This window comes from Psammomys obesus, unplaced genomic scaffold, assembly GCF_907164565.1.
Source record: "Psammomys obesus unplaced genomic scaffold, mPsaObe1.curated_primary_1811, whole genome shotgun sequence".
NCBI classification, from domain to species: Eukaryota; Metazoa; Chordata; class Mammalia; order Rodentia; family Muridae; genus Psammomys; species Psammomys obesus.
In genome coordinates this window covers 18,299,512-18,312,300 of record NW_026585797.1, presented here as the reverse complement: position 1 = coordinate 18,312,300, position 12,789 = coordinate 18,299,512, and the positions used below count along the sequence as shown (strand labels likewise).

The 12,789-nt window shown below is 39.5% G+C and overlaps 1 protein-coding gene across 1 annotated transcript in view; it reads left to right on the top strand.

Annotated features, from left to right (window-relative positions):
- Eya4 (EYA transcriptional coactivator and phosphatase 4) overlaps nucleotides 1-12,789 on the top strand; it is a 224,892-nt gene that overhangs the window by 207,813 nt on the left and 4,290 nt on the right. The window contains exons 14-17 of the mRNA XM_055599376.1: nucleotides 6,266-6,324; nucleotides 6,432-6,592; nucleotides 8,881-8,995; nucleotides 11,465-11,586. Coding sequence (XP_055455351.1) covers nucleotides 6,266-6,324; nucleotides 6,432-6,592; nucleotides 8,881-8,995; nucleotides 11,465-11,586 — 457 coding nt within the window. The remainder of the gene's footprint in view (nucleotides 1-6,265; nucleotides 6,325-6,431; nucleotides 6,593-8,880; nucleotides 8,996-11,464; nucleotides 11,587-12,789) is intronic.

The following is a 12,789-nucleotide window of genomic DNA, read 5'->3' as shown; positions in this document are numbered from 1 at the left end:
GAAGTTCTTGCATAGACTCTGTGAATGCAGACTTGTGCTCTTGAGTTATACATGTTATGGACACATACCGAGAACAAAAATGTCTTTAGAAGTAGGTGGTCTCTTTTGTGGCTTGGGTCAGACAATCCGTCATTTTGCACTTGATTCTTTGGTATCTCAGGCCTTTGAATTAACATCAGCCTTTCGAGGTTACTACTCAGAAAATCAACCAAATGAAGAAGCACAAGAAGATCTGGCCTCAGAATAGCTACACATATGCGTTGACAAAGAACATACTCTCCCTGTTAGCAACCTGGGGGACCTGACATGCAGAAAGCAGAAGAGGAAATAACACAATAGTTTGGGCAAAGGACCAAAGGACCTTGTAGACAAATATAATTGTGCTAAAATAGTGATCTCTAATCTTTAGAAATTGACATGCTTAATTTATATTTTTATTTTGTGATTTCACAATGTAAAAATGTTTAACTATAGTCACATTGTGAACAGGGATGATTACTGTTATGACTCCTTATGACGTTCTAGACCTAGTTTATGTTAAACTTACTGATAACTGTCAATGCTTTGAAATGAATAGGCATATCACTTCTCTACATATTACTTTTCAGGGGACAAACTATAGGTTCAACAGTGACATACACAGATAGAGAGAGATTGATAGATAGATAGATAGATAGATAGATAGATAGATAGATAGATAGATCATATAAATATATATTGATATATGCTAGTAATATTTATATATAATATGTATATATGCATATGTGAATGTGTGTGTGTGTGTGTCCTATGTTAACAGCTGGCTCAATAACGGAATTGTGATTTCAAAGCAGGTTTGAGGCAAGGGAGCACAAACTTCTGGATTTAGGAGGAAAGGAAGAAAAGCCACATTTTAGTAAATGACTTAGATAAGATTATAGGTCAAGACTTAGTTACATCAGAAACACAAAACGGAAAATGATTCCATGTGGCCTGTGGAATCATGTGCTGAAAACTGCAGGCACAGAAGTGATCAGTTGTGGGTTCCTTAGCTCTGCCCATGTTTTTATTAGGTGATAAAATGTCTGTTCGAGCAAGCTTTATTTGTTAATGAACAATGTGAAAGCTCAGTGTTCTTTATCTAGTTTCCATTCTATATAATAAGAAATACTAATGGCCCCTGTAAAAACCGACTTTGGCTAATCCCACTGCTTCTTATCCCCAGGGATACAGATGCTTGTAACATGGTGCCTGCTAATAGAAATTAAACTTACCATGAAACTTGACACTTCAAGTACAGCAATAGCTATGTGCTATTTTTCTTGTTCTTAATATGGAGGAGTCTCAGCTTAAAAAATATAAGGTGATTAATATTTCCAAGGCTACCAAAGGAAACAAGAAGCTTTCTCTGGCTTTGTCCCAGTTTTATGATGCTTATCTCATTTGACTTCTTTTTACCAGAAACACGTGGAATAAATGACGTTTCGCTTTTTGGTGGCATAGTATGATAAAGTGGAATAGGACAGACTAGTGTTGCCAGCCCATCAGATCCCCCTGTGAACGAAGAGAGCACAATCCACAGCGTCCTCTGAGCCCACACTTAGGCACTGTTGTATACGTGGCACCCCCCCCCCCCAGGAGTGCACACATATACACAGGCGCAATACTAATGAATAAAAATTCCAAAAACCGACTAAAATGCTCGCCTTTCAGCAGAACACTAAAGTGAAAGGGGGAGAGTATCTTACCACAAATATGTAAATATTTTACATGCCTGGAATAAACGTCACAGCATACAGAAAAAGCCACGGCTAGATACAGTGCTGTAAATCTTTTTATTTTATTTTATGCTAGATCTTATGTAAATGTACTTTATAAGTACTGGCTGGGGTCACTAGCAGGAATATTAAACTGGGAAAGTAATGGTGTTGACGCTTCTTTCCTGGGTGCGTGTTAGAATGTCACGGAACCGTTGACTTAAACCCCACAGTTCTGCTCTTCAACTGTATTCCACTTGGTCAGTAAAAGATAGACCCAGACAAGTGGCATGTACACACATAACGGGCATGCAAGCAGTGCTGTGTGCACATACAGTATACATATGTGCTTGCAGAGCTGGATGAGGCCAGGGAACACAAAAGGGTGTTTCCAGGTGACACAAACTGATGAGATCCAGACAGTAACTTTCACGTCCGTTTGGAAGTTACCTACCCACAGGTCTACTCTGCTGAGTGGCTAATTTTGAACATCACATTTATGTCAATGACCCTTTTTTCAGACAACTTCTTAGAAAGGCTCCATCATAGGAATTAAGCCGAGCCTGCTTCCGCTGGCGTACAGAATTGCTTGACAGTGCATATATCATTATCTTATTGTGAGAACTGTTTTTTCTTGTGTAGCTAATCTCTTAGGGTCTTTTGTGGAATCCAAGTGTCTGTTTGAGACAGTAAATGCTCCGGTACGTGGTACGCCGTAGGCAATGACAGCTGTTCCTCTCAAATGTCCTTAAAAGTTCCAAATCTGAATCTGACTACTCAACACTTCATTCCATTCTGCCCACCCCTGGCCCCGGCAAGAGAATGCTCTCTGTTCAAAAAAATGTTATTTCAGTTAGAATAACTTCCAGAGGGGAAAGCCCGAGGGAGTTGGGGTTCACAAAAGTAAGAGAAGAGTGCTGTGCTCATAACTGGAACAGATGAGGGGCAACTCTGTGGTTACCTTATAAGACACGTTTAAAGCATTTATGATTAACACCAGAATTATTTTAAGCACTTGGGGTCTTTGCTAAGCTGTGTTCAAAACCAAAGCACTTGAACATTTTTGGAGTATTTTGAGTTCAGGTTAAAATGACTCCTGCCTGGCTTGCTTACAGTGAAAAATTAGTTGATGAACAATTATTTATCTTTTCTGTTAAAAAAAAATCCAAGTAATTGAAGTTCAAGTTTCTTTCACTGGACTGTAATCCTTGGGCAGCTGTCCAGAGTCAACACAGAGAGTTACTAAGCATAAATATAAGGAGAAGTTAGATTTGGAAGACCCTCAAACCTAACTTCAAATACAGAGTGCATGGTCCAATAAGTTTGATATACTGTTGTCCTCAGGAGTAAAAAATGAATTTTGGGGCAAGTTATGTACAAATTAATCATGTGAGTTAATTCTTGAAATGTAAGGAAAGTTTTTTTGTTTTTTGTTTTAAAAAAAAAAGGAATGAAGAAGTATTCAAGAAATAACTTGTGGCTGAAGGGACTCACAAAAATCTCCCTCCCCGTTTGGGGGATTTTAAATCACTTTATTACATAAGAGAGAGGTGGAGATTATTTCCATGAGGAAAGATTTTGGAAGTTCAGTGGAGTGAGGAGCTCTAGGTATTTATTTCAATCTAAATGCCTCCCAAGAACATCACCATGTCTGAGCTAGAGAGATGGCTCAGTGGCTAAAAGCACTGGCTGCTCTTCCAGAGAGCAATTCCTAGTACCCATATGGTTTCTCACCATCTGTAACTCCAGTTCCACGGGATCCAACCCTCCCTGGACTCAACAGGTACCAGATACACACATGGTACACAGATATGTAGGCAGGCAAAATACCCACAAGTTAGCACTTACTTAAAGAATCTTGCCATGTCTAAAGAACAAATACCTAAGTCGTGTAGAATTGCTTCAGTGCCTCTATATTCTAAGGAGAAAAAAATAGGTTTTCCAGCTTCCATGCTAACTGCTTAAATCACTTGACTTACTTGCATTTCAGAGGTTTCTTGGCGATTCAATGCCTTCTGTTATCACAGAGCCCGCCTGTCTCTCACCCATGCGGCCTCAACTCCTATTCTGTTCATTTCCTTTCTCTCTACTGATTATGTCCGCGTCTTCTCACAAGTCTCACCATCTGGAGTGTTCATTTGTGTCACTCTAACTTTGTGTTAGAAACTTGAAACCATTGTGGCAATCCTACCGTTGCTATCGTTTGTCTAAACTCCTGCCGTGTAGTTAAGAAGCAATTCTTTCACTTTCTAATTAGGGTTTATTTTTTATTGGTATATACTCATTGCACATGGTACCAGATTACATAAGGACATTTTTTTCTTTTTTTTTTAATTATGAGTTAGTCCTGGGATGTCCTGGAGCTCCCTCTGTAGACCAGGCTGACCTCAAACTCTCGGAGATCTACCTGCCTCTGCCTCACAAGAGCTGGGGTTAAAGGCCAGTGCCACCACCACCCTGCCATATGAGGAATTTTCATAAAAGTACCTTAAGCATATTCCCCATTCCATGTTCCTCTTCTTTCCAGTTCTTAATTTTTCTCTTCAAGCCCTTCATTCCTCAAATACTTGGGTTGATTATTTTCTGCCTCTAAATTATGCCTTTAAAAATCTCTCCCTGAAGCACCCTCAGATGACTTCCATGTAGACTAACTCTCCTCAGCCCTTACCTAAGAACGTAGGAAAAAATTCATTCAAAAATTATCAATCCCATAATTTATTAAACCCAATGAACTATTAAAATAAGTATATGTAGATTTTTTGTTTTCATTTTGTGTTTATGGGTGTTTTGCCTGCAAGTATGTATGTATACACAGTGCCCACAGAAGGGAGACGAGGGTGTTTCTACCTGTAATGGAAGTGCTGGGAACCTAGGTCCTCTCTGAGCAGCAAGTGCTCTAAATGCTGAACCATCTCTCCATCCCAAATACATTTTGAAGTGACATACCAAAACTTTAGTGAGTGAGCTTGCCACTCAGTTTTGTGTTTCATTGTTTATTTAGTTCACATTTGCTTTTTTGACCTGGGAAAGGATGCTGTCCAGGTCAGACACGTGCGGCGGTCAGAGGACAGCTTGCAGGACTCACTTCTCTTGCTCGTCCCCTTCCGCCATCTGGGCTCCTGGGTTCAAGCTCAGGCCCTTGGGCTCAGCTACTTGCTCATCAGCAGTTGCTGAGCTATCTCCTCATCCCCCAGGTTCTATACATTAAACGAAGTCAGAGTCGGCTAAAATTGGATGAGTATTATGTGTGGAAGGCTGAAGGCTGGACATTTGGTGTTTAACGACAGACTCTTCCAGGTCTCAAAAAATTTAGAGATCAAGAGTCTTCTTAATATTTTCAAAGTTAATAATTTTTCAATTGATCTTTGAATGATATAAGCACTGCTGGTAGGATCAAAATGCGTGGCCAAAAGTAAGATAATCTAACGGAAATATAAGAGGCCCAAAAGCTGGGAATGGAGCTCAGCAGTAAAATATTTGTATAACATATGCAAGGCCCTGGCATCAGTCCCCTGCATATCTCTGTGTGTCTTCTCTCTCTCTCTCTCTCTCTCTCTCTCTCTCTCTCTTTCTCTCTCTCTTTCTCTCTCTCTCTCTGTCTGTCTCTCTGTCTCTCCCTCTCTCTCTCTGTGTCTGTCTCACTCTCGCTCTCACTCTTTCATTGATTTATTGTGAATTGTAATTATTTGTAATTGTTAATAATGGACTTATTTCTCTAAGGACAAGGCGTTTCAAATCTCATCAGCAAATTTCACCTTAAGTCATGTAATATTTTATAGAACTTTGCAAATTATTGGAACACAGGACAAGATTTTTAGAACCTCAAAGAGCCTAATTCTTATGTGGATGCCACTATTTGCTTTACGCAAACAAACAAAAGGTTGTCCAATATGGGCAACCTTACCGAATTTATTTTCCTTGAAGTTTGTATTGTTTTCAGCACACAAATCTTAACGATTTTACTTTTCTCCATTGAAATTTTAAAAATGCTAAATCCTTGAAAGGAGGATATCAGCTTCTATGGGAACTAATCTTGTTCATATCAGAAAACCAGGACGCAACTAAAATGACACCCCAACTCTAGCAGAACAGCAGGAAGTCTTGGAAAGCTCACAAAACACCCTGTTCTGAGGTCTAGACCCCTCAGCTGGTACCAAGCAAATAATAACTAATAGTGAGCACTTGGGATGCTCAGGCCCGAGGCACAATGGGTATTTTCAGATTAGAGGGACACTGACCTCAAAGCTTCAGGAGTTCTTCTTATCCAGGATATGAATCATGCTTATTTTTCAAAGCACTTCGTCTCCAGGCTGCTTTATGTGGCCCTTATGGATTTAGGGCTGAAAGAAGTGGGACCTTTTCCTTCCATGCATAAGCAAACAAGCATCGGAGGGAGGGAGAAATGGACCCATGCTGCCATCTTGTGGCTGTAGCCAGATGCCATGGAAAGATGGAAAACCTTTCTGGTGGTGGACAGCCTGTCTGCATGCTCGGGAGATAGGTAATGTCTGCTGTTTGCTTTCTCCCAGGAGTGTGATCAAGTTCATATAGATGATGTTTCCTCAGATGACAATGGCCAGGACTTGAGGTAAGCTGTGCCTTTCAGTCTTCCATTTCCTACAGAAATTCAGCCACAGAGTTTTGCACATGTAATTATTTCTTTTATTTCTTTTTAATGTATTTTGGGTGTTGCAGTACCTACAGTTTTGCAACTGATGGCTTCCATGCAGCTGCAAGTAGTGCGAACCTTTGTTTGCCAACAGGTGTGAGAGGAGGAGTGGACTGGATGAGGAAGTTGGCTTTTCGCTACAGAAGAGTAAAGGAATTATATAACACCTACAAGAACAATGTAGGAGGTATGTGTGGCCAATTCCATCCAGCGTCAGCACCTTGGGTGTAGGTAGAATTCAAACTGTGGTTTCATAGTGGAGATCAGCCTACTGGAAAACGTATCAGTGAATGCTCGCATTGAAAGGCACTGAGCCTGAATTTTTGCTGTCTGTGAATGACTAGAAGGAAATTGAATGCACCCTTGTGAAAAGACTTGGCCATTTGTGTATGTGTGTTTTGTGTGTGTGAAACCATGTGTTATATCAAGCAGGGTGCTTTCCCTGCTTCATCAGTGTTATTCTGACATCGGTGAAACAGACAGACAAGGGAAGTGGTCAAGAGACCCTTGTAAGGTGACAGCCACAATTATTGAGTTAGTCACAATCACTGTCAGAATAGACAAGCAGAGGTTTGTAAAAGTTCCAAGTGTGCAATAGACCTATTTGATCTTTTTAAAAGCTGTGCATCTTCTGACGATGTATCTTCCCACTCACTGTAATCACTGTGGCTTTTTAAGAGTTCTAATACTCCGTAGGCAGTGCCTGAAACACATTACCTCTATCGATAGATTTTGAGGCAGTATTTAAATCTTTATCCCCAAACTGCAGCCATGGTGGTACTTCTAGATATAGGAAAAATGGTAATTTTTTTCACTATTAGAATCAATTTCAGGACAACAAATTTCCAAGATTAGCTCTAAAATCACACATATTCAATTCTTCTAGCAAGCTGATTTTTTTTTTAATGAAATCAGCTTGAGGAGCAAAACTCCAAAATAATCCAAAAGGAAATTATTTTTCTAAATACATGTATGTAGTCTCCACATGCATATGGTCACGTGTGTGCCATAGAATAAGACAAATAAAATTTACATCCACAGTAAGTACACTGCACCCAGCTGTTTTCAACTTGAGGATGGGGTCTAGGTGTCTCCGTTCCTGTGTATTTGCCAGCATTGAATCCCACCAAATGTTCAGTGAATACTCAGTAAGTGTAAGAAAGCAGGGCAGAGCCTCAGACCATGTGACTGTTTGAAGCTCCAGGAAAGGTTCTGAAGCACCACCACTGCATTGGCGCCAGCTCCTGGGCGTACTTCCTAAGCCACTCTAATGCCTTGTGCAAGACACTTTTGAAATAAAACAGATTTCCTAGATCAAACCACTTGTAAATAATATGTTTAACTTTTTTCAACTAAACATCCCCTTGGTAAATCTGGGACTGTTTATATTTGCATATCTCTCTCCTCCCTTTACAGAGTATCACTTAAATTATTTTAAAGTTGGGAGGACTTAATATACACTCTTCTATCTTAACAATGCTGATCAGTGATAAGAGTTTATTCTCTGTCAGATATTACCATCTTTTTATCGAAATGTGAAAAGAGTGAGACCTTCTGGAAAGTGAAAGGTTTAATTTTGACTGGCCCCTATCACATACTGTGTGCACACACTTCCAGTGTATGAAATACAATTTAATTGGAGACCCTTCCCTTTGAACGGATATTTACGTGAATTCAGTTTATCATGAAAGCAAGTGGCTCTGCTTTTCTCTCTTTTCTTTTTTTCCTTCTTCCCTTCTGTCCTTCCTTTCTTTTCTTCTTTTTTTTTTTTCTTTTTGGTCAGTGTTAGGGCCTTTCACATGCTAGCCATGTGCTCGCCCACTGACGGATATTCCAACATCTTTCTAAGATCTCCAGTCTCCTGGTCTCCAGTACCTAATTCCACTGCTTACACTTGTAGAGCACACCTTGGAATTTTCAGCATAGCTATTTTTTTCTTTTCAAAACACAAAGTATCGTTAAAAGCAGGCACTACCTTGAGAAACACTGTAACAGTAGCATAGGATGCTGCTGATATTTTTCCAAAGTGGAACTATAATTACAAAGAGACAACATTTTATGTGGCCCATTGTGTTCTGTCTGGAGGAACCCAAGTTCTCCTCCCTAACTGACATACCCCAGCCTCCTCGATGGTATCATGTCTAGAAGATGCTGAGCTTTTCAGCTCCTGGGTTAAATTCCAGTCTTTGAGAGTGGGAGGGGGTGGGAGGCCACTGGGGTCTGTTTTCCCTGTGTCATATCTCTAGTGTCTAGCCAAATGTCTGGCCCCTAAGTGTTGCATAGTAAGAATTCATTGAATGGATGGTGAGTAATCATTCTGAAAAGATGAATCCGTACTGCTATAAGTCTATACCTCTTTATTTATGACACGCCCAAGATAAAATTTGTTTATTCTAGACAGAAGATACACCAAACTCCATATTCCAGAGAGAGTTCAGCTCCTGACTGCATCTTTTTTTTTTCTTGGTGTTTCAGGACTCCTTGGCCCTGCCAAGAGGGATGCATGGCTGCAGTTAAGGGCAGAGATAGAAGGCCTAACGGATTCCTGGCTAACGAATGCACTTAAGTCTTTATCAATCATTAGCACGAGGTGAGTGGGATTATTGCCCTTCTACTGCAATTATGTGAACAATCGGGGTCCAGCAGCACTACAGAGAAAAACTGTGCCAATTCCTAGCAATTTACCACTTAAGGGTTTTTCTTTGTGTGTGTGTCTCTGTGTGTGCAAGTTTGTGTGTCTGTGTGTATCTGTGCATGCACATGTGTGTGTGCATATGTGTGTATTTGTACGTCTGTGTGTGTGTACCCATGTGTGTTTGTGCCTGTGTGTGTGTGTGTGTGTGTGTGTGTGTGTGTGTTGGGACTGTAGGAGAGCTACTGCTCTCAGAATACAGGAGATGACTTTTCTCTACCCATATATCATCACAACTACTGTTAATAACACAGGGAAGTAATGTAATTCGCCCCCAAGAAGGCATCAGTGCAGTGTTGCTAAGAAAATCCAAAGCATGGTGACAAAATCAAAAGCAGCCTTTTTTGTTAAAAGGATGCATGGTTCAGGTCTAATAGATAATATGCCCCAGACATCAGAAAACTACAAGGAATATCTTGGCAACCTCTCTAGCCTTGTGTTGTTTCTGCAAGCTTGTTAATATAGATGACAAAATTGCAAAGATTTTCAAGTTGTTTTCCAACTTTGTGCTATGAGTAATAATTCAACAGTAGCATAAATTTGGGAAGTGATGGCCTGTGTGTAAGGCCATCTTTGGGTTTGTTTTTTTTTCTTATTTCATAGTTTTATTTCTGGCTTGCGGGATATATAAAGATACAGTTAACCAATGCCTGGGTAATACATAGGCATAAAAAGAGGTGTTATCCAGACAGTTAGCCGATGCTCAAAAAAGTTTGCCAGAGTGAAAGAGCCCAGTACCTACGGCATAAAAGTAAATTTGTGTGTCAGATCTGACATGTGGTTCCTTCTTGGTCACATGATTAGAAACTTCCCAATCACAGAAAGTCCCTGTTGTGGTGCGGGCTTGTGTTTAGCTTCCTCTGTCAGCTGAGGCAGACATGAACACTCTGTTCAGCTCTTTGTGTCATGCTCTAATGGAAATCCCAGCAGACATGACGACTCCTGGGTCCAGCCTGGTAGCCCCAGGAATTTGATCTGTGGAATCGACACAAAAGAAAAAGCTATGTTTTACTCTGTATGTAGAAAGGCAACAGTCAGGGAGAATGTGCAGGATCTTAGGGATCTTATAATTCTGTGTGCAAGAACTGCCCAACAGATAAAGCAGCTTTGGGAGGAACGCACATGAAACAGTGAGAGAGGAAAGGGACACCCTCCCCAGCCACCTGGGGTGACAGGTGTTGCAGTGAGAGCACCCTCACAGGACAAAGCGGCTTGGACATGGAACTTCCTGTATCTGTGCCTGTGACATAATCAGCCAAAGGTCAGGGACTGTGGGTAGTGAAAACCTTGAAATTGTATGTTGGATGTAGAGACACATGCTCTACAAGATTATGTCAGCAGCTTATTTACAGACCTTTCTATGAATATCCTAAATCAAAGATGCTTGAACTTAACAAATAAATAGATGAGTAGATAAATAAACAGCCTTAGAAAAGCAAGTCAATACTCACTGACTAATGAGTTACTATAAAAGTTGATAAGTTATACAGCTATTTTAGCACTAACATGTTGGAAATTTTTCATAAAGCCCAAAATTATAGGGAAAACAAATTATTTGAGGAAATATGTGTCAGAATTCCCAGCAAAGCTGAGTTATCTTCTTACCATAAGTGTTCTATCTACCACTAAGGAAGTAACTCCAAGTACAGGGGAACAATAAATCAAAACAAGAAGCCTCAAGCTAGCATTATACACAGTCATAAGAAACAAAAAGCAATCTAAACAATTAAATATATCTATTGCAACGACTGTCAGAAGAGTTTGCTCATAGATGAAATGAGGACATAGATGAAATGACACAAGTATAGACTCAAAAATCACACAAGCAGAATAAGAAATTAAACAATTTCTTATAGGTAGTGTATAATTCCTAATGGGGAAATAAATTCAGGAATGAAGACAGAAGCAAATCTCTGGATGGTAATTAACCATTGATACTACTCATTTTCTTCTGTATACTTGTCCTTTTCAAGTTTTCTGTTGTAGAGTGTTGATGGGTTTGAAAAATAGCCTAAATGCTAATATCGCATAATGAAAATAATGAAACTTCATTTCAAAGCCAGCTCTCCAAACTTAGACGGCCTGTGTCTTACCTCACATCACTTTCTCCTCATTACATGAGATTAAGATGACTCTGAGGAGCATCTTGCTCTGACAAAACGTTATGTCAGAGAAGGTCTTGGTTTGTGCATTTGTTTTAATAATCTGCCATTTCAGGGAGTGTCTTTTGGCTGACAGCACTAGTGACTAAAGGGTAAAAGGGGTGATTGCTTGCAGAACTTAGGAACAACAGTGTCAGTTTTCAGGCTGTCCTGTTGGAAGTTATTTACCTCTAGAAAGCAAATGTGTGTGTTTCGTCCCCGTTAGGAGTAACTGCGTAAATGTCTTGGTAACGACGACCCAGCTGATTCCTGCTCTGGCGAAGGTCCTGCTCTACAGCTTAGGAAGTGCTTTCCCCATTGAGAATATTTACAGTGCAACAAAAATAGGTAAGGAGACTGTTTGAAATTCTGTATGAAGTGTATCCACATCTGTGGAGCAGTCACACACATAATTATATATATATATAATATATATATATAATTATGTGTATTATTGTGTACATATATGTATTTCTGCATGATTCTCTTTTAATCAATTCTTTATTACCACATCTAGAAAATTTGGAAACGCCTGAAATAACAAAATCACATGTAATTCATAAGACATATGTATATTTTATGACAACTCTTATCTAGTGAAATGCTGAATTCAGTATTTAGGCAATTCGAACTCATTCTGCCCAAATCACACAGCTCATGTAGCATATGTTGTCTGGATGATACGTGCTCCAGCTCAGTGTTTAATAGTTCAATTAATATGAGATTATATCTTTGCACGTTCAATAATACTGATCTAAGGTCAAAAAACACAGTTTTTTGGCATCGTTGAGAAGTCTCAGATTAATTCTACAGCAATCAAAAATGATTTCAAAGACAAATGAGGATTTTTCATAAAGCAGAATATGTCATTTTAATATTTATTACATGAGTGCCTGGAATATGCATGCTTTCCAGTACACACTAGGACTCAGATAACCGCAGCCCACTTCCCAGGTAGTATCTGTCTATGGAGCCATCTTTGTCTTAAAATATGACCATCTGCAGAGTCTGACTTCCAATTACCACTCAAAAACAAAACCTCATCAAGTTCTGCCATCTTGAGAGAATAAAAGACCATGTATTCTAGTGTTTGTGGAGGAAGCTCCTGGGAGAACAAATAAATAGTTATTCACTGTGCCCTAAAGGACAACAAAATTACCTGTTGGCACTTTGAGGAATTCAAAATCCTAAAGTCTCCCAGCCAGCATAGCTAGCTCTCAGTCTTGTGAAGGTCACAGGCATTTGGGGAGAAAAGTTAGGGAGAGTGACACTTTCTTAAAGCGTATGCCACAGCATCCCGTGGACTACAACAAATCAGAGCCTAGACGAAGATCCCATACAACATTCTATGACAATACACGCATCATACCCGGAAGACGGACAGGTAGAATGGGATTTTCCTTTCTTTTAATATTTGGACAATGCAAGTGATTTTTGTATTCAAATAAACGTTTATTTTACTGAAAGGATGATATTCTTGAGAAAATATTATTTTATTATTTTTTCCTTAGTGACTAGTAACTTTTTTTTTTTTTTTTTTTTTTTTTTTTT